The 22,127-nt window shown below is 45.3% G+C and overlaps 2 protein-coding genes across 11 annotated transcripts in view; one reads left to right on the top strand and one right to left on the bottom strand.

The window, feature by feature from the left end:
* Window positions 1-14,365, top strand: part of lrp8 (low density lipoprotein receptor-related protein 8, apolipoprotein e receptor) — a 115,666-nt gene extending 101,301 nt beyond the window's left edge. Inside the window, exons 15-19 of one of the 8 annotated variants that reach the window (XR_013132808.1) lie at window positions 1,903-2,055; window positions 2,601-2,993; window positions 5,399-5,467; window positions 6,566-12,492; window positions 13,454-14,314. Coding sequence is in view for 7 of the 8 variants with exons in the window: in XM_077014816.1 (XP_076870931.1) it covers window positions 1,903-2,055; window positions 2,601-2,993; window positions 5,399-5,467; window positions 6,566-6,864 (914 nt within the window). In the remaining variant the exon portion in view is untranslated. Of the gene's footprint in view, window positions 1-1,902; window positions 2,056-2,600; window positions 2,994-5,398; window positions 5,468-6,565 lie in introns of all 8 variants that reach the window. The other 7 variants (XM_077014815.1, XM_077014813.1, XM_077014812.1 and 4 more) reach the window with 7 other exon arrangements.
* Window positions 14,366-15,480: 1,115 nt separating this feature from the next.
* On the bottom strand, window positions 15,481-21,424 carry mier1a (mesoderm induction early response 1a, transcriptional regulator). 3 transcript variants are annotated; one of them, XM_077014822.1, is made up of 13 exons: window positions 21,317-21,424; window positions 20,377-20,404; window positions 19,895-20,043; window positions 19,574-19,741; window positions 19,371-19,494; window positions 18,960-19,018; window positions 18,793-18,865; window positions 18,536-18,687; window positions 18,287-18,368; window positions 18,006-18,097; window positions 17,766-17,812; window positions 16,839-16,942; window positions 15,481-16,742 (listed from the first exon to the last, which is right to left on the bottom strand). In XM_077014822.1, exons 1-13 carry the CDS (start codon window positions 21,323-21,325, stop codon window positions 16,459-16,461), a joined length of 1,371 nt encoding a protein of 456 aa, XP_076870937.1. In that variant the 5' UTR covers window positions 21,326-21,424; the 3' UTR covers window positions 15,481-16,458. The 3 variants fall into 3 exon arrangements, with proteins under 3 accessions (XP_076870937.1, XP_076870936.1, XP_076870938.1); XM_077014821.1 differs by having other exon boundaries at window positions 18,006-18,100; window positions 21,317-21,423; XM_077014823.1 differs by lacking the exon at window positions 21,317-21,424 and adding an exon at window positions 20,909-21,308 and having other exon boundaries at window positions 18,006-18,100.
* Window positions 21,425-22,127: the final 703 nt, after the last annotated feature.

Below are 22,127 nucleotides of genomic sequence, written 5' to 3'. Positions count from 1 at the left end.
TGCGTGCGTGCGTGTGTGTGTGAGAGAGAGAGAGAGAGAGAGATAATATAGGAAATACCGTGGTATCACGGTTTTCACAGTATCACAGTTTGTTACATATATTATTAAAATATACACTGACCCTTAAAGAAATTGCAACAAAAGTTTTTGTTTGTTCAATGAACTACTTATTGTAGAAACCTGGAACTATTGTACACAAAATGTCTCCTTTAAAAAAAATAAGCTGTAGACCTGTTTATATAAATACTGCAAAATTAGAGAAACCTAAATCATGGATTTCAGTAGGCCTACAATTATTTAAGTTTAAATTATTTAATATCTGATGCACTGAGCCTGGGTCAATGTCTGATCATCAACTGTTGTAAACGTCCGTTTTACTGCCAAGTTGGAATATAACCAGATACTGCAGAAAGAGAGGATTTATTTCTGACATGATCCTCACAATAGAGCTTTCTATTTTAAGGCTTTCACACCGAGTCTGATTTTAACATATGAAAAACAGGCACATCAGAATTTGAAAATGAAATCATGTAAATTAATGGCATCTTTCACATCCAGGGAAAGCAAAGACCTTAAAAAGCTAGGTTTATACTTTCGCGAGTGACCATAGCGCGCGACTCCGCACACCTCGCGTGAACCTTCGCGAAAGGTGGAAGCGTTACACCCCTCAAAACAGAGGAAGGAACATTTACCTGACAAATTTTAATGTTGCTTTGTTTTTCAGGTTTGAAAAGTGCTGAAATTTAGGCTAAAGTACTTGAAAATGCTTGAAATTGTAACTACTTTGTTTCACAACAAATCTGTCTGACTGAACAGTTCTCTTGTATTAGGTTAACAAATACGAGCCTCTTGTAATTCCAGGACGAAACATGAGAGAACGTGAAGACGTTAGGATTGGGCGTAAACAACCATTAAATAATGTGATAAAAAAGCGAATTATTTCGAGTATATGTATAAATATTTAACTTAATTAAGTTTAACATGCTGGGAAATATTGAAATGGACCTTGAAAGAGACGTACAAGTGCTTGAATTCCACCTTGTAAAGGTGTATGAACCCTGCAAACATGACTTTGTTCGTTGCGCTGAGGCGCGGCGTGCGCGAAGTTACAAATTTCGAGAGGTGCACGACCTCGCGCATCGACAGCGCGTGAGGCCCTCGCGCATGGCTAGCCAATGCGATTACATCATTTTCGCCGCTGATTTTAGTTTAGCCTTTTTTTTTTTGGTTAAAAAAAATTGTTGTCTGATGCACTTTCTGCCATTCTCACCGCTGTGTGCTGAGTAGCTGAACCGGAGCGGAGTTGCGCATGCGCGTGTGAAACCGGTTACCGCTGCAACCCTAAGTGCAACACTAATATAAACTCGTGACTGGTGTTAAGGTGTGGCTGTGTGAGTGCAGGAATGCTTCACGTCCTCGTGTTCTTAATGCTGTGACGCTGTAGTCGGGATCCTTCTCCTCCTTCTTACTGTGCCTTCTCTGAGTATTTTTCACAACATCTCTGCCTCGTGTGTATAACCACTTTCAAAGCACCCAGACCCCAGTAGATCTGTGTGTGCACATGAAAGTGTTTATGGATGTAGCCCACTCCTGACTGCCCTGTTTCATAAGAACAGAGGGCCCACACGAGGATCTGTCATACCTTAGACGGATCTCTGGGTATGTTTAATGACTGGGTTCTAGTGTCCCACTAACAGTGGGGGGGGGGGGGGGGGGGGGGGGGGGGGACAAAAACGTTTTTATGTTCAGAGGATTGCACAAGCAGTGGTCTTTAGATTTTACACACCTCCCATGCTATCATTCCAGCCCTTGCACGCTGTCTTGTCTGTTCTGTCTTATGCTAACAGTCGCGGTTTGCAGCGGCCGACACTGCTAACTGGCTTTGTGTGTTTTCCTGCCCAGCTCCAGACAGCTGTAGCATGGGGAGTCTTCCCAACGGAGGCTGCGAGTACCTGTGCCTCAAAGCGCCGCAGATCACCGAACACTCGCCCAAGTACACGTGCACCTGCCCCGACGGCGGCGAGCTGGGCCCGGACATGCGCCGCTGCGTGTCGGGTAAGCGCTCCGAGCACGGCCACCCCACGTGAGACGTCAGGGGTGCCGCGGGCTCTTCCGGGGAAGGAGACGCTCACGTGGGCACACGTGTTCTAGCAACGCTCTGTTTATTGTGCACAGTGACCTTGCCTCAGAATGACTTACAGCTCACAGGACCTAACAGCTGCTAGCTAGCGTCTTCGAGCCCTCCCAGGGCCGCTGCCCTCTGAATGAGGAAACGCTCCATGTCAGTGGTAGAGGGTTTTTTGGCTCAGTGGAGCAGTGCAGTGAGTTGGAGTAGAGATAGAAGACGATGGAGTTTGACATCCAACACGAAAAAGGATAAGAAGCCAAGCCAGGCCGCCTGACGAGACCACTGAGAGCAGGAGTCTGTCTGCACACAGTGTTGTACCTCCATTCCTTAATCTCAGGCCAACTGCTTCATTATTTCACTTTATATTGGTACAAAGCTGCAAAAGTGGATATCTCCCATTTCTTTGACCATAAACACTTGAGAATGACATATTTTCATATTGGTAATAAGCTTAAGCATGTTTTCTCTACAGTGATAAAGTCCAAGACTACAACTGCCCCACCGTACACAACTGCCCCACCTTCCACTACCACCACAGAACCTCCAACCACCACTCCGGCCTCTACATCCACCACCAGCACTGTCTACCTCTACTCTGCTTCTCCGACGACGTCTGAGGCCACACCTGCTCGTACAGGCACGCACAGAAACACAGCTCCATCAACGTCATCATCTCCCTCCACCACCTACTCACCCACAGACACGTCCTCCACGAAGGGCACCGCCCACACCAGCACCACGCAGCCATGGCAACGGCCAGCCTCCAACCGGGGGGCCACGGCAGACAGGAGCCAGACGCCAGGCCCTAGTGCCATCTCCCCCGGCAACAGGGAGCTCGGGGAGAACACCAACCTCTCACACCGTGGTGAGTGACCTCGCAGATCAGAGTGTTGAGATTGACAATCTGTCCCTAACACGACTGCGAGCGTCTGTGCGTGCGAGCGTGTGTGCGTGCGAGCGTGCAAGAGAGTGAGACAGCAAGCGTGTTGGTTCGTGTGAGTCTGTCTGCTGTTTAGGCCCAGGGGCCTTTCCTTGTTCTTCATGCATGTCTCGCTCCAAGTTGAACAAAGCTCCTGCTTGCTCTGAGCGTTCGATACGGACAGGAGCTCCAGCTCCTGACTGCCCTACGCCATCCTCCTCCCCCAACACCCCACCACACACACACACACCCCACCACACCACACACACACCCCCCAGAGCTTGTGTGTGCTGTGGCTCCGTGTGCTGGTTACCGGCCGGCCACTTGAGAGTGATAGATTAGACACTGGCCCCAATCCTGGGCGGGGAGTTGCTCTCTGCTGAATTAGGCCAGTGGAGGCAGAGGAACAGCCAGGTGTGACTGATGAGCAGGAGCTGGACCCCAGCCCCTCCCACCTACTCGAGGCCCCTCCCCTTCCCCCCACGGTGGTAAGTGGCACCACGTGGTTCCTGGCTTCACTGCTGTGGCTGTTTTACTGCTTAATCGCACTGAGGCAGGCAGTGGTTGTGCTTAAGATCCAGCAGAGGCCTTTCTTAGCTGAGCAAGAGAAGCTGATGGCTGTGACTTTTCACGATACTGAATATCCCTCACAACGTGAGATTTGTTGGTGCAAATGGTTTTTCTGGGTGTTTCCACTCTACTGGCAGCAGGAAGACTCAACACGGCCTGTGCTGGCTGTAAGCTTCGCTAACGCGCGTGTTGTTTAGTGCTCTCCACTTGTGTGACCTTGGGCTGACTCCTGAAAACATGAAGGGTGTTGTGTACTGATGGATGTCCATGCTTTAGACCTGGTGCTGCACCCTGGGCACTTTTCTGAGTGCACTAAATATTTCCCGCTCTGCCTTTCAGGGAAAAATGACTACAAAATGGCGAACTCCTAAAATGGTGTGCTGCGTTTTAAACACCGTGATGCCATATTGAAACAGTGGAGTGTTTGCCAGTTTGTCGGTGTAGTGGAATGTTACGTCCCACTCGGCACGTTAGACAGTCATTTCCTCCCCGCTCGGCTGAAACTGAATCCTCCTCCCACTCCGAGCTGAACTGTGACACAGTGTGTGTGTGTGTGTGTGTGTGTGAGCTGTGCACCCGCCTGGATGATGAAGGCTCCGGGGACACCTGCTCGTCCCCTTTCTCCTCTTGTCACCCTGCTCCCTAACGACTCTAAACGGAATACGTGGCGGAGCGTGGTGCCCGTCGGAGGGCGGCCGGTCCGAGAGGGGTGAGGTGAGAGGACGGGGGGGGGGTTCTGCTCCCCCAGCCTGCTGCGTGTGCACGCACGCTCTCATTAGCAGTCCTGCACCACAGCATCCGCTGCGTTAAGTGTGCCGTTACCCCACCACTGAGAAGAAGAGAGAGAAGCCCGCCGAAAGCACGCCATCGAGCCTGCATGTACTCGGAGCCATATTAAAATGATTACTACATGAAAGGCTCGTGTGATAATTCAAATAGCCTCCATAAGATTCTCCTATCGTTGTTCTGAGCGTTGTCCTCGTAAGCTCTTCTGTGCTTCCAATATTGTGGTATCTTTTACCCAGGAAGCTTTTCATTATGCAGAGCACTTACTGGTAGGGCTATCAGGCTCTGTCTGTATGCCTGTGTCGTCCCCTCCAGTTCTCTTAATCTCTGGGCTCAGACTCCATTATCAGACACTAATTGTGCTTTAGCTAATGGTGGCTCCATGTGTTAATTGTGAGACTGAGAGTGGATATTATTTTCTGGAAATGTTGGGAAGAAAAATTTTGTGGAGATATGAAGAAAATAGAGGTGTGTTTGTATTTAAGAGTAAACAGGATCTTGTGTGCTCATAAAATTGAGATTCTGGTACTTGCCTAAAACAAGTGCTGTTACGCTCTGAGGAGATTTCAGATTTCACCATCAATCCTGCACAGAGCGGTTCACACAGAGCGGTTCACATGAACAGCCCTGCTCTTAACTCATCCTCTCAATTCCTCTACTTTGTCTTGCCGCCGTTGATAATGCGCCATGTTTTTTTTCCACTCGGATAAATGTAAAGTCATATGTTTGTGTTACAGTCATCGGCGGTGCAGCACTTTATACATAAAGTCAGAGTTATTATTCAATTAATCTGCAGGAGCAGAGTGCACCGCTGAATTAGGAGATAATGACATGACCGCTGGCCCTTACTGCACTAACACTGCACTAACACACATAAACTCACTCTCCCTCTCCCCTCTCTCTCTCTCTATCTCTCCTCTCTCTCTCTCTCTCTCTCTCTCTCTCTCTCTCTCTATCTCTATCTCTCCCCTCTCTCTCTCTCTCACTCTCTCAAGCCGCAGGTGACCGCTTCCTCCTGGGTAACAACATCACCGTGGCCGTTCTGGGCATCGTCATCCCTATAGGTGAGTAACCACCCCCCACCCCTGCTCACCCCTGCCTTTGGCCTACAGCTTGGCGTGCTTTGGTAATCGTTCACTCAGCAGGGTCTTAAGTAGCCAGTCATCTGGAGAACAGTGCTCTCAGACACAGGGCACTTGGATTGTGCGTCTTTACTGCTCATATATAATTATTTTGTCACCGTTGGCTACTTATGACTTAAGGGCCTGAGTGGTGGCATGCTTGTTTTGAATGTGTTTCCCTTTCATTTCCCCATTTTCCTTTATGTAAGGGTGGGGCGCCAGTTTAGACTTTAGACTCAAAGCCCAGACTTTGCAAGATCAGGTTTTGATTCCAAGTTATGGGGGTGGTATGAGACACAGCAGTCTCTGCTGGACAGTGTTATATCGTATCTACAGAACGTTCCGGTGTGTCCTGAGCCACACTGCTGTGTCTTTACCATGTGCGTAACTGAGGCCACTGTAAATGAAATATCACCCTTCAATAAAGCGATTGTAGAGCCCGTTGATGTGGGCGTGGCCACTCGCACACCCTGTTTCCTCGGATGCTGCCTTCTAGAGCGCTTTAGTGAAGAAACGGGCATTCAGAGTGTGTTACGCAGGACTGCGGAAAGAAGGAGAAGGAGAAAAACATGGTCACACAAACACACGCTTATACACAGGTGCACACACAGACACACACAGTCCACTTCCATATATATATGTGTGTGTGTGTGTGTCCAGGTCACCCAGGACCCCTAGCTATAGTGAATGTGAGGGTCTGTTTGGCAGGACCGGCTCTTAAAAACCGTTTTGCATGCTGTTCACAAACGTCTTAATCATATTTCATCAATTCTACTCTCCACATATTTTACTGGCAGATTAACTGCTGCCGGACAATCTTTGAATTTGCATTTGAATGTCATTTTCTGAAACATCACTGCTGACTAAAGCTGCACCCATCCCAGATCTTCAGTTTCTCTGGAGTCAGCTGAGCCAGACCTGCCAATCAGGCGCCTGGGTCGCCATGTGCTTGTCCGTGCATGTCATGAAGTGCAGTGCGCGCTCTTCTCCCGCTGTGGTAACGCCCCCGCCGCCTGTCGGCTGTGTGTTAAACGCATGCAGTTCCTATCATTGCCACAGTGGTCGTGGGTCTGCTGTGCAGCGGCGGCTACCTGGTGTGGCGTAACTGGCGTCGGCGAAACACCAAGAGCATGAACTTCGACAACCCGGTGTACCGCAAGACCACGGAGGACGACGACGACGACGAGATCCACATCGGCCGCAGCGAGCAGATCGGCCACGTCTACCCAGCAGTGAGTGGCGCCCGACAGCCGTTCCTCACCCTTCCACTGGGGGGCGCCATCCCGGACCCGGCCGCCCACTGGTACTCGGGGGCGCCCATGATGTCGAGCACGAAGTGAGGGAGGCGGAGTTTTGTGGGTGGACTGGGACCAGGGCCGGACAAGACACGCCCACGCGCTCGCTGGTGTTAGGAGGGCTGTCGAAGCCACAGCACCAAACACGCATGTCATGTTACACACACACACACACACACATATTCATGCGTGTGCACAAGCTGCATCCATCTCTCATCCTTTATTGCTAACGATACTTTCTTTTCACAATTCACCGCGTATATTTTCATCCATGCGTCGTTTGTTAAGTGTATCGGAGTCTGCATATTGGTTCCTGGTTGGCGTGTGCGTTTTGGGTTTCTGTTTGAGATGTTGTGATGTTTGAGAACTCTCTGCTCTTCAGTGGGTGTGTTTATGGCTGAGGTACGGGGAGGAACGAGCACCTTAGATGGCTGGACAATCATTTTGAGAAAATGTGTTGGATTCTTTGTGTAGATATTGTTGTATATAAATTTGGCTGTTATGATTCAATCGTGCATACTTCGCTTGTATCTTAGTAATCACGAGCCCAACTTGAACTTTATGAATCTGAAGAAAAACCGGCCAGAGAGGTCCAAGGTAACGTTTGGAGTGTAGGTCCTAAAGATTAATCCTAGGTGACAGCTCACTCTGAACATTCACAGGATCGTTGCTGGTATACCCACAGGAGTGGCTGGCGTGAGCTGGATTCAAATGAGCTACCTGCTCACGCACTCGAGCTGCTTTCTCATATCAAGCACAGCTGGTATAAATTCTAAGACAAACGAATGGATGTTTGTCTCTGGGGCGATGCTCAGCTCACTGGACCCCTGCAAGGTCCACTTGGACGGGGCTGAGATGGGCAGGGCTCTGGTGGCCCCTCAGCCTCCACTGCAGCTCTCACGTGGGCACACGTGCAAATGCCCAGCAAGGAGAGAGAATTCCAGGCAGAGTTTATCTGCATGGCTCTTTGGCCTGTTCCTGGTGTTCAGTCACAGGTGACGGCTCCGAGCCTCGGTGAAGGTGTGGGTGGAGTTAGGAGGATGGAGGCTGCCCCACACTCCACTCAGCCTGTCACAGCAGGTATCTGCTGGAGAGGGATCTGCACATCGGATACGTCCGTGTCTCTCGATGTTTTCCCATTCATTTGTCCAAACACATTCACAAAAACACATACACACAAACTCTCTCTCTCTCTCTCTCTCTCTCTCTCTCTCTCTCTCTCTCTCTCTCTCTCTCTCTCTCTCTCTCTCTCTCTACACCTCTGCTCTTCCTTCCATCCTGTATGTTTGTGTATGTAACTGTGTGTTTTTGTTTTTTTGTTTTTGTTTGCCCTCTGCAGCGCGTGGCGCTCAGTACGGAGGATGACGGATCCCCCTGAGGTCATTCTCTCCTCCCTCCCCTCTCCTCCCTCCCTCCATCCCATGTCCATCCGTCCTTTTGTCTCGGACCCGTGGTCTCCTGGGGAGGCTACACCACCGCAGAGGACAGAGGACACACACTCACTTGCTCTCTATGGCTGAGTGCTGCCAGGCAAACTGGATTTGTCTTTTAGTGTCTGTGTAAGCCCAAGTCTTCTCTAAAATGAGCTATTAGAGACTAACAGTAACGACTTATTTCCTAGTCCTTACAACACTGTACTTACTGCTGCATCTCCCTATAGGAACAGTAGGAATCCATGCTGCTTAACAAAGACTAATCTTATAGACATCTGCTATAGACTGCACTGTTTCATGAGGTCGATGCTGGATCGTTTTCCCACACTGTAAACACACCGAGGCTGTGGGGAGCGCACCCCGGGGACAGGCGTGGTCGTCTGTGAGGGCGTGGCCCCTGGGGATGGCATTAGCACAGGAAGCAGTTTGAGATGGCACAGGAAAGCTCACAGGAGCTAGCCCCCCCCTTCACACGGCCAGTTCACCCAGCCAAAGGGGACTTGAGGTCTACAGAACCCCTCAAATGATGCTGTGTGTACAGACGGGTACACATTAGTAGACAGTCTATACATTGATCTGAAGAAGAATGGAAAAAAACACTAGTTACATGGCATTTTTAACAGGACCAAGAACAGATGAGCAAGTCAAAAGTGTTTCTGTCTTCTCTTCCGGGAATCTTCCAATGCCATGCTGACTGTATTTAGATGTCTTCCACACAGAGCAGGTCCACACGTTGCCCTTCACGGTTATGTAACGCGTTGGGCTCTGGAGCAGCACGAGAGGCATCTTCCCATGACCATACGTGTCTTCTAACAGCACGCTAGGTCTTCCATGTCCCGATCCCAGCGTCTCGCCCAGCTCACGCCCCCGTGCGCACCTCCGGGTTCATTACGCTCCACTTTACTCTTCGACCTTTTCCTTTGGCCTCCGCAGGGTTGTCACGTCTCGCTGTGCTGTTCTGATAACATGCATGAGGAAATAAGAAAATAATTGATTGTGGTTTTGTCTCTGCTCAAAACTCAAAACACTGACGGTGTTCCTCCGCCTGGGAATCACCTCGTAGCAACAGGCCTACTGAAGACAACACTGTTTACCACATAGTACTGTACTGAGCAAAAGGTGACGTCTAGCTGACAGCCCGCATGAGGATTGAATGAATTTGAATATATAGGCACACGCTTGCGCATGTATGGGTCACAGTGTGCAGGATGAAGGCGTGAGCTGTTATCTTCATCTCCCTCCGTCCCAGGAACGCTGGTGGACGTGGCTGTAAGACTTGGGCTGAAATCTGAGCTGACAGCGTAATGGAACCCTGTAGAGGAGAGAGCAGAACTGACATGCTGCTCAGGCGTGTTGTAGCGGTCGGAGGTGCTGTGACCTTGCTGTCACTGAACTCAGCCTAAGCACAGACGAACACACACACACACACACACACACACCCTGATACACATAGGGAAGCATGCTGTGACCTGCAGTTAGAACTGTCAGGAGCACAGGAAGATTTTCCACATGAATTTCGATTGCAGTGGTGAGTGCAACCACTGTTTTGGACAAATCAGATTTCTGTGACAGATGGAGTTAGTCCTTGTGTACAGGTGGAGTTCAGTCTTCGTGTGACAGGCGGAGTTACATTTACATTTAGGGCATTTAGCAGACGCTCTTATCCAGAGCGACTTACAAAAGTGCTTTGCATCGGATCACAGTTCAGTCTTCATGTGCAACTGTCCTCTATCTACAATCTCTGTTAACCTGCAGCCCGGCCTCCATCTCTCTCCCTGTCTGTGAGTGTCTCCTCCACCTCTCTCCCTGTCTGTGAGTGTCTCCTCCACCTCTCTCCCTGTCTGTGAGTGTCTCCTCCACCTCTCGCCCTGTCTGTGAGTGTCGGTGGTGCGGCACTGTTGTCTGTAGGATGGAGTGCTTTGGCAAAATGGTCATTTTTACGTGGACCCGTTTAACAGTGTGACGTGGAAAGTAACCGAAAGGTTGTGAGTGAATCTTGTGGAGCTCCTTCTTCACTACAGTAATAGTGTCGTCTCCGTACTTCTCCGCTGTGCCTGCACCAGCCGTGCGTCACCCAACCCGTCCAGAATTCCACCACAACCGGAATTCTACCTCATGTTGAATTCTAACAACCTGTTCATCAGCGTTCCCACCAAACTGCATCTTAATAACCCAGAACCTTCTACTGACCATTACTAGACATCCGTTAGCTAGTTCCTTATACTCTTTATTCTCATTTTGTTGTTTGCTGCTGTTGTTGTTTTGTTGTTGTTGTTGTTTAAGGATGTATTTTCTTTGGGATGTAGTGTTAGTTGATATTTTATTCCATTAACTTCCTTGCACACTTGAACCCTTCCAAACCTTTGTCTCCACAATCTTCCCTTGTCTGAGAAACAGTTGTGTGGCACATAACTCGTACTTCAAATACTTCTTTGACACCAGGTCTAAAAATGTGAACCATATCGGTCTCAGATTCATGAGAATCATAGACGAGCAATACAGGGTAATAATGATATTTGTCTTTCTCCAGACTATGTCTGGGTGTGCGTCTGGGTTTTGTATGTGCACATATTCATTATTCATTGTTAAAGGTCTTGCTTTTAGAGATCAGACATCTTTTTCAGAGGGGTTGAGAATAACTTCATCATTTTTTATCAGGTGCTGCTCTAGAGATGGCTCATCTTCAAACGCGTCTTTTAAAGGGATGTTTTGATGCTTTGAGCTTATGAGGTTTAGGCAAATATACTGAGCGTGATTTTTGCATGGTCCTGTGAAGTTGTAGAACAAGCTTGTAGAGGGTGTGTGGTCTGACTAACATCTCCGTAGGTGACTACCAGGTCCATGTGAACCTGTCTGCATTCTTACTCTATGCATATCTAACAGTAGCCCCTGCCTTCCTGAGGCCGCAGTGTAGAACTACGGCTCCGTCTGCCCCCTAGAGCCCTAACATCACTAACCCTTCTCACCTTTCCTCATCCGCCTTGTTGGCCCATGATGTGCATTGTTTTTGAAAGGGCTATCTTTTCCTCCACACGGGAAACACGCTGGATTGAACTGGATGAACGAGCTGGAAGCTTCCCTGGAAAAGTCCCGCGCGCTCCTGTCCTGGGGGGGGGGGGGGGGGGGGGGGCGGTGCCAAGCACAGCCCCTCCCCATCCACCTGCTGATGTAATGCGCGAGAGTGATTCTACTGGCTTGCCTGTACTCTTGGCTCCTCCCACCATGGGCTCAGGCAGTTTGCTTTGTGACCTGTGAATATTACGACCTCCGTTTAGATTTCCCTGGTGAGATCGTGTACTACTTGAGGAAATGGTCAGATGTTTTTTGTTTGTTTTGATTTGTTTGTTGTACAGTTTGATGTACAGTAACAGAAGAAGGGGGCATTTTTCATTTTCATTCAGAATAACTGTCCTCTTGCACGTTCATTCCACAGTCATTTTTGAAGACATTTTCTACACTGTTTGTTGCACAAACTTTTCGAGAAGCCTTCTGCACTGTGTAAATGATTCCGTGGGGGGAGGGGTTGACAGTAGCTGTCCGCTGGGTTTGAATCATGATTTGTAAATATGTTTTCATACAGCAAAACTTTTGATAATGTTTTAAACGTTTCTGTAAAAAGATGTCTATATTAGTCTGCTGGATAAGAAGAAAGAGTGTAGACCATATATGAATTTATTTGTACACAAGAGAACTGGATTTCTTTACTACTTGATTGTAACTAAAAATTAATCTGCCAAAGTGTTTTTATTTTATTTTTTCTGTCTGATTTTAATTCGTTTTAACAGTAAATCATTGCAGAAATAGGTATTCATGTTGTATTTAATTCTATTTAATAGATTCCGTTCTGTGTTGAAGAGAGAATGATCAGTTTAATTTATTGGTGCCTTGTTTGTATATTTGATCATGTTTTCTGGTTTTGTTGGTTTTTCCCTCTTGTGTCTGTGTAGAGCGTTTTGGGTGTTGGGTGGAGTGGCTAACTTAGCAACACTGTACTTACATGGAATGTCTGTACTGTATGCCAAAATGGTCTCACTCACGTTTCTATGAAAATTGAGCTGTTGATAAATATCTCTATATATTGATATATTAAATTGGTTTAAAAAATATCTGCCATTTTCTCTTAGACTGTCTTTTTGATAGATTTTTCTTTTCTTTTCTCACCAGAATTACAGTAGCACTCTGGCGGCTCTGTCTGCTTATGTCCAGGCTTCCGTGATTATCTTGGATAGTTGGGTAATAGGTAAGCAACGGGGGCTTTATCAGCACCCCCTGCTGGTCATCTATGCTCTGCGCTGGCGGGATCTCTCCCACTACATGTCTGGCAACGCACGTTGATGGTGGTGGCTCTTTGTGTGGGACTGGCAGGCTCACCCTCCCCCCCTGCATGGCACACTCGTTTGGGTAATGTTTCTGTTCAGCTCCAGCCTGTACTGAGTGAGCTGAAGCCCCAGTGGCCTCCCTGTACGACAGCGGCCCAGACATTTGAGGGGTATGATAATCATAAGGTTGCTATGGTATCTAGGAGGGGGTGTGTCTCCATTGTTGTCAAGGATCTTGCTTCTGTTTGACACCACCGTGTCGAGCACATGATAAGGTCGTTTAGCTGCATGCCGTGGTAGCCTGTCGTCGTTTTAAAGGGGAAATAATTCACTCGGCTTGATCTTGGCAGTCACTGTGACCTTTATTGTGATACATGCCATTTTTGCCTATCATAAGCAAAATGATAGTATAAACCATATTTTTGACAGATCTCTCCTATATTTGATTTTATCCACGAATTCTACAAGAGGATTTAAAGTTGAAAATAAGTTAAAGTATGATCCAATCTGATTGTTAATATAGGATATGAAAGGCCATCTGCACACTGACCAACCTGCTTTTGCATAACCAATTTCAGCCACCAGGGGGCTCGACGGCCATCATATCAGGCACAATGTATTCATCTTTTCCCTTTGTCTTCAACGTCTGATCAGTGCCATATCTGGAATAGATTTTGTGAGGATCTGCGTTTCCTCTTTTGTATTTCCTTAATGTCAGTAGAGGGGGTGACATTTAGCACCTCCCCACCCAACTGCCCCCACCCCCGGGGGTACCTCACCAATTATCACATGGCCTTTGTGCGTGTGGCAGAGAGCATGAGCATACAGCACGGTAGGGAAAGCTATTAGGAGTTAATTGCTGTTAAAAATCCTCCCCAGCAGCAGGGAGAAGTCCCGTCATGGACAGGGCTGAGGAGCTGTCAGTGCCCAGCCTCAACCTGCTCCCTGCTCACCTCCCTCCTGATGCCTCCACCAGCTCACCTCCCCTCTGCTCCTTTAATCCACTAGGACGACGGCCCAGTGGAGAAGCGGCCCAGCATTGTTTATAGTCCCGGATGATAAGCATTAGGTGTTTCATTCCTCCTTTAGTCTGTGCAACGGAGTGAGTGGCATTTCCTCTCCTCCTGTTTCTCTTATATATTTTAGACAATGGAGGGATTTCTATTATGTATTTCCCACCCTTTCTCTTCAGCAGTTCTCATTATAAGTGTGCGGTAGGTACGCGCATGACATTTTAGAGAGAGAGCTGCGCGCGTGCGTGTGTGTGTGTGTGTGTGTGCATGCACGCTTGCTGTCAGCAGTTGAGGGGTCTCCAGCGCCAGAGCTCCCCGGGGGAGTCTTTGACAGACACGTCTGCGGGGCAGAACTGGAGAGATTGCTGGCAAGCCAAAGCCAGTGTGTTTTCAGTATGCACAGGAAAGCCCAGTGTGCCACGCCTGCTTGGAGACCTGCACCTCTGCTCAGACCACGTCAGCTCACTGGAGATGGATGACTTCAGTTCCAGCACCACCTCTTCCACAGGGCCTGTTACATTCAAACCAGCTTCAATTATATCAGCCTTTACATTTCTCTGATTTAGAGAATGTTGAACACAATATGTGAAAGGGAAATATCAATCTAAATGGAATAAATGTAATGCTATCCATCTTTAACACTTCAAGGTGGTCTTCAGTGAATTAAGTAATCATGCATTCAGGAACACTGTTAAACCTTATGTTACTCTTTTTAGAGAGTAACACTGACACCTGCTGGTAGATGTTTTTAAACCAAATCTCACAGATAACGCTTCATGTTTATCGTTCACATATTTATTCTGCTGCGTCTGCTTCATGTTTGTATGATGACTGATACTTTTAGAATAACTAATTAGCCTCAGTGAAACTTTGTGCATGCATATGACAGTCATAAAGTTATAAAGGAGCAGGGGTTGTTCAGTAACACACCGGAGTCATACTCATACGGAGTAAATACAATCAACAATATTAATATTTGTAATTCAAATGAATTGCCAATCAGTACTTATAGTTAGTTATTTAGCAAACCCATTGTCTGATACCAATAGTGTATTACTTTAATATATACGGAAAATTAACATTTTATTTTTCTTTTTACATAATTTGAAGTTACACAAGTGCACTTATTTAACCAGAGGTTTTTCTAAAATGTGGACAGTAAAGTTCCTGAAATATGCACAAAGTAAAACCAGACTGAGGATTCCAAATAGACCCCAGGGAAAGGCAGATATGTACCCCAGATTATGCAATATGATAAACTCCATCCGTTCCCCCAGTAATAAAAGATGGAGTAGTGTTTGCATCATGTTTTAATGGCCTTTTTCTACTTTAGTCTCATTACGATAAAACTGAGGATCAGTAGATTTTGGTTTAAGGAGGAAATGTAGCACTTTAGTTTGACATTCATATCTTCATATTATTTATGAGGGTGTGCAGTCAGGTAATTAATCACGTGTGTCCATTTGAAGTATCGCTACCTCATGGAACATAACACTGCCTGTGTGTAGCAAATGTGCTGTCGTTTTTACACACACCTTCCTACTTAAAAGCATTATGAAGGGTTTTTGTCAGTCATAGTAAAGCCAGTGGTTAGTGGTAAGCCAGTACAGGTGAGTCAAATGCGGAGATACAAAGGGAGCTGTCGGACTTCTCCCTTCATGTGATGCACACCACACATGCTGCTCTACGCTACGCTCTCTGTGCTGATACCACATAGCCTGACTCGGGTCAAGACGCTTTGGGCCGACCCAGAGTGACGCTTTAGTAAGCAGTTCTGATGCTGGTTTAGTCAGTGACGTTTACTGTAACAACAGAGTGCAGTAGTCACCCAGTCAAATGATTGGGATGGAAAACAGCATTTAGCTAATATATGTAATCACAAGGTGTTGGCATAAATCATATTTTTGAAGTTTATTTAGCTTAAAATGTCCACAAATTAAATGTGGAAAATAGAAACCAATTTAGTGAGCATTGACTTGGTTGTAAAAGATTACGCAAGAAAAAAAAACTATTAAAACAACCATCACTATTAGAATAACTCATGTTGTGAAGCTAAAAATCTATCAAATCAGATCATTTAAAACAGCGTGGAATCAGCCTATAAACCTTAGAAAATGGTACAAAGTTTAAACAATAGCACTGAGGCAGAGACACAGAGTACATAAGAAATAAATAGCACCATTCAGTCTTAAAATGCCCTCTCGTACCTGCTGCACTCCATGACAATCGTATACAAAATATATAGTTATCAAAATATAAAATATATGGACATATTTCCTTACAAAGAACCTCTCCGCTGTAACAATGAAAAAGAAAAGTTTTGAAACATTCTCTGTACATGGTTAAATAAACATTCTAACATTAAAAATGTAGAGATAAAAAATAATATCAATATGCTTCATTATTTTTTAGAAAATTACATCGATGAAAGTGTTTCACAGACAAGCATAAAGTTTTTTTTCGAATGATCAGTGTTGTATCAATATTAAAAGAATGCAGTTACATTTTTAAGTTTTCGGTTTTCTTAGGTGCCAGGCCACTTTTTCACTCACAAAAGCATGTCTCTACGTGTTATCTTTTAATCTATAAATATGTAAATGTAATTTATCAAGCCAACTCCATTAACACAAACAGTAATAGTTCTTTAGAGGAGACAGCTGAAAGGTGAGATCTGGTGTGCTTAAAGCTCTTCTGACGTTACACACAGCACACAAGTTACAAAGAAAGCTAACACAAACCTTTTGGTTGCTAAGAGATGATGCTTTGGGGATTTAGATAAGCATAGTCACAGAGAGCACAGGAGTTTTTCCACACAGGATCTGTGAGATTGGGTAAAATATGTGCTCTTCAGTTCCTTCTGGGGCTGCTGCCCCGTCACAAAGCCTCCATGGTGCCTGTGACAGGTGGTGTAGGGTGAAGCTCCACTTCTGTCTTTGGCCTTTTCGGGGGCCTCTCCAAGCCCTCCTCATCCTGCCCCTGTCCAGCAAGCCTGTTAGCTTCTACACTCCGTCTGCTGGTGTCGGGGTCCGAGCCGGGGGGGAATGCTGCAGCTGGTGTGGAAAGATCCGGAACATGTGAGGAGCCATTTGTGTGGCTATTGTCAGATGGAGGGTCATTAATGCAGACGAGGAGCTGCTCAGAGGACTGGGAATCACCACCTGTGATATTGGCAAAAATACAGAAGACTAATTAGTGGGGGAAGGGGCTAGACTGTGGTAATGCCCATGCAGTGTGAAAAGCTAACTGCATCTTACAGCTGTGCGTGGTGCTGCAGCAGCTGGAAGGGCCAGCAGGGGGAGCCAGTGCTGCACTGACCTCACCACTCTCCGCCTCTCCTAGCAAGCGATCTGCAGGCTCCCTGCACACACACATGCGCCACAAAAAAAACTGTCAATGTTCAAAGGATGTTCAATAACAAATCCCTCCTTCATTTACAAAGGTAAGAATCTGTATGACCTCTACAAGCACTGAGGATTGAAATGGTTGGATGAGGATTGGCATGCAGGCAATTTAACCAAGGTGAAAACGTGGGAACTTTTTTGTGCAAAGTTCCACCTTGATATGGAAGAAGGAACCGTCACCAAAACCTGCATGACCAGCATCACAGAGCCACATTCCAGCAGACAGCTGAAAACAGAATGTTAGCAGAAGAATCTCATGGGATCTGAGGGCCACAGTGATGGCAATCACACCCAGGGTCACCCGTCTTCATTAAGACTTGGAGTTGAATGACATGGGGGAGATGAGACACGGTCAGCTATGCAGAGCTGGAGAGCTGTGTTAATGAAATGAAATGGCTGTTCTAATTCTACCAGGAAGATCTGGTACACTTTCATTTATTCAGAAAGTGAGGTTTTGTGTACTAAGGGTTTATGGAGTCTCTTGGGTCCCAACAGTATTAGTAGAGACAAGCTGAGTGTCACCGCGCCATTTGTTAAAGTGTCACTGTGCAAACTGCAGTAGCATAAATAAGTATGCTGGTTAGAAAAAGAAATCACTTAATATTTATGAAATATTGTGCTTGGATTTTGTCATTAACATTTATTACCATAATAATTTGCTTTGTAACAACGGGGGGTTGCACTGATATTCTTTTCCCGAATGTTTTGTTGAGTTTCATTAGAAACTGGCTGGAGTCAGAAACAACAGGTGCTGCAGTCACTGCAGTGCTGATGACTTACGTGCCACAGGGAGGGAGGCTGGGGTTCCTTCTCCACAGTTTCATTTGCTGCACAAAGAAATCACAACACTCACATCTCCTTCAGTAAATAGTAAATGACAATACACTCTTCCACAGAGAAAACATGGCAAAGGTTTAATGAAACATGCACAACAAACTGTATTAAACACATTAATGTTTTCCAAACTAGAACCATCAGGTTAAAACATTTAGATGACTGCTGATAGTCCTCTAAACTCACTTTGTTGCCTTGAACACATGTTAGATCATTTCCACAGGCTTTATCTACTTGTTCAAAATCCTGACGTTCCTCTTCAGACCAAATTGACAGCTCTTCTAAAGGGAGGGCGGAGCATTCATAATAAACCAATCATCAACCAGTAATCCTTCAGAGCATCAATGAAAAAAATCTATATTTAATATCCACCACCCAATAAATTTTACTGTCATGATTACTGATTGTCCTTAAAACAAGACAACTGTAGTTAAATAGACATCAAAATAAGAACATAAGATGATTACCTTTAGCAGGCTTTATGCTGAACTTTAAACTTTTCAAAGCTTTTTCTTTGTTGAAGTTGCATTTTACTAATTCATAGAGAGCCTAGAATGTTGACAAAAAACACCAGCCCAAGGATGAGCTTATAACATCTGAATGAAAACAAAATGAAAAGCATGCTCAAACTAGTGCAACAAAATGAAAGGCATGCTCAAATTAGCACAACAAAGAAACTCAAACTAGCATAACAAAGAAACATGTACTAAAGTTACCTGCTCGTTGTCTTTGACTAAGGGCTTCTCTGGTACCGTCTCCATGCCAGGCGTCTCTCTGCTGCGTTTGGAAGCCTCAGCTAAAAACTCCACCACTTCCTTCTCAGGCAGCAGCTCCGGATTCCACAGAAGCTGATCATCATTCTCATATGCTGCGTTCATAAACAAAAGAGGGTAAAAATATCTAATGGAGCTCAGTGACATACACAGGCTTTCATGGCTCAATAAACAAGAGCAATTCAAAAAATAACTTTTACCTTTTTCATTGTCTTTATATTCGCACAAACCAGGGAGCATCTCAGCCTGGTACATTGGCCCAACCATAACTTCCTGGAAGTCCAAAAGATGTTTAGAAAATTAATAAAACTGCACTGATATTTTAATCGAATACTTAAGTTCAAATAATGAGCTTTTGGAAGTTCACCTTCTTCCATTCTTCACATGGAATATAATCCTCATCATCTGACTCAACAGCATCGTTGCCTGTGAATGATAAACGACCGTTTTGGTTGATCATTTAGAGGGCTATCACCCTACAGTGGGGAAGAGGAAGATGTACCCGAGATGTAATGGTCCACTAGCAGAGGTCCTGTGGTTACAAACTGAGCAGTAATGAAGGAGCTAAAGAGTAGCTACATGGGGGGTAAACAAATGGCATATGGCAACAAAGGAGCTACAGTGTGTATGAGCCACTGTGTGTATTGGTTCACCAATAAAATACCACTACATGACAGGTGTGCCTTCAGAGAGGCCCCTGAATAAAGGTACAAGGCACAACGTTCTAATAAAGTGGAGTAATGCCATTTGTGTGCATCAAGAGGAATTTTAAGCATACCGTCAAAGTAGCCTCCAGTCTCAGAGTCGATGAGCTGAGCTATACCGAGTGTCCTGCCACAGGACGCCGAGTCATCGCTAGACGAGTGAGAGTCGTCCCCCCGATGGTGCGCCACCGGGGCCTCCTGTGACAGCAAAGCACACGGTGAGGAAGAGAAGGAGTGAACGCTACTACACCGCAAGGTCAAACCCAAGATATTTCACCTTTGTTTTGTCATTCTCATGAACCTCCTGGACTTCCCCTTGGGCCGCGCTACTCCGGCTGCTCTCGGAGACACGCCGCTGGTCCGTTCCTCCGTCGGCCTCTTCGGCCGAGTCCGCACCAGCGTAGCCATACATCTTCAGCAGCTCGTGGATGGGTATCTCTCCTTCCTGTAGCACAGCAAGGCAGAGGTAAAGGTGGAGACTAATTTCCCCTATGTAGTCTTTCAGAATTAACCATTTAAATTCCTGTAGGCACAAACGTAAGGGAGAGTATTGGGTTAATAAGCACAGTTATAAAGTAGGTGAGTAGCTGTTACCCACACGAGTAAGGTCATCTATCTCGGCGCTAAAGTTAGTTTCTCCTTGCAGCATCTCCTCTTCCTCCAGGGTCTGTTCATCATCAAAGTCATGGACTAGCATGTCTGCAGAGGGCTCAAAATCACAATCTTCATCCCGGATGCTGGATTCTCCTACAGTTTGAAACAGAGGCTTTGTATGTTCTAACATTTTTCCATTTCTTTACATCAGGTGGTGATCAACATGAAGATACATCTCGCTATGACTTATTTGTTTTTCATTTCATGCTGATGTGGGTTTCAAGTGGTTTTCTGTGGATGCTACTGTAAAACCAGTCAAATACAGAACCTTTCAGGTACTATCAAAGAGTATGTTAAACTGATAAGTGCATGCTAGTTAATAGTCATGACGGCACGCTGAAAGGGATGCACAACAAATTATTGTGAAATAGCATTCGATTAGCTATTGTAAGAATATTTAAAAGATACAGTGTAAAACACAATTACCTTGTCTACTTGCACTGGTAATAGAGAGCTGGAAAAAGTAAAGCCAAAACCATCAAGAAACAACATTTTCAAAAGGAACTCTTCCACAGAGTAAGAAAGAAAGGTAACAACACTTTACACATTGTATTAGATAATACTACAATAAATCTTGAAGTATATCAACAAAACTTGACTGATATTTTAAAATAAACTGATCAAGTAATCAAATCTTTGTTGGGAGGAGAAAACTGTTCAAAGCACAGATGATCACTGTGTATACTCTTACTATCACAGTTTGGGGTTTCAAAACTGAACCTCTTTTCTTTTATTGTGATGGGGTGGGGGTCGCCTTAGGTAATAAACCAGTGTACACGTTTAAACTGGGACTGGCTTTTACCTCAAAAGCAGGTTGATCTTAAATACATTAATAAATAATAACTACTGAAATTACGAAAACGATCTGATTGTGGAAGTAACAATCTATCAATAGTTTGTTTTTCAACATCCTGGACGACAAGCTGCAATCTAGGGGGGACGAGACCGTGTGCATCACCTCATTACTTCACCGCGGGTTTAATCGAGCGGGCGATGTTGTGGTGTGAAACTTGGGGCTTTAGCTGCGAGTTTAAGATGAAGAGTCAGACACGTCGCAACATAATTCGCACGAGTCAACACGTTATGCGTGAATGCAGCTGTAAGACAATGTTAGTCGGTTAACTAGCGAGCTGCTGTGTTCAGGGCTTTGAATTGTGGAAAAAACATTCTTTCTTTCTTTTCTTCACTAGCCGAATTGGTAGAGTTAGCCTAGCTGGCTAGCTAACGAATTGGGAGCACTGAAATTCTGAAGTGTAAGTACATTCTCTAGCAAACTCTAAACATATCACCTTGAAACTACAGAGGGAACTACATTTATGCGTGGTTTTCCATTTTAGAGACATTATTGCTACGCTTTATTTCTTACCTCCGCCATTATTGATTATTGTGTGAAGTGTGAAGTCGGCGATAGTGCACCGTTACACAATATAAAAGTCTTGAGTCTGCAAAGCAGTCATGCCAGTAACTGAAGAACATTTCGGGACTAAACTTGATCTCATCCAAATAAAAACATATTTCCTGGTTTGGATCGTCGTAAATGTATTAAAGTGTCGTGTATAAACTTTTAATGGACTATTTGCTTTACAATATATAGCTGGTGTAGCTACATGGCAATGGATTTGGCAAGTAAACAAAATTGCAACGACAGGCCAATATGTTAAAAGATTTTTATAAAGATACTTTTACCTGTCTGCAATAACTAAAAATGTTCAAGACTTTTCATCACACTAATGGCCCTAATTTTACATGATTTTTTACATCATAAATTTGTCAGTCTCATCGATGTGTTAATTATGTCTTGCATTTTCCTTAATATAAACACGTTCTGTACTGTTTATGGCAACCCATGACAAATGTCCCATCTCAAGTCACCCCTCACCTACCATCTCCAGAATAACTCCGCTCTGGAGAGAGTCCTTCAAATATGGAACATTTTTTCCACATGGCCTATTAAAGTGGAAAAGAAATTAAATGGGCCCTTTTACTTTGTCCAGCTGAGGATTTACATGGTCTAATATTAGACAGTTGTTTATGGTGACCAATCATGACATAATCCAAGATAATAGATCAACGATCGCAACGATTAAAAATCACAAATTGTCTAATCTATCTAAATCAGAGCAGACAAAGGATTCTGTATAAGTGAACCACATTTTACATACTAAAATAAAAATGTC

The sequence above is a fragment of the Brachyhypopomus gauderio genome, chromosome 8 (genome assembly GCF_052324685.1).
Source record: "Brachyhypopomus gauderio isolate BG-103 chromosome 8, BGAUD_0.2, whole genome shotgun sequence".
Lineage (NCBI taxonomy): Eukaryota > Metazoa > Chordata > Actinopteri > Gymnotiformes > Hypopomidae > Brachyhypopomus > Brachyhypopomus gauderio.
Note: the sequence above shows the minus strand (reverse complement) of the source record. Positions and strands in the feature narration are given on the sequence as shown.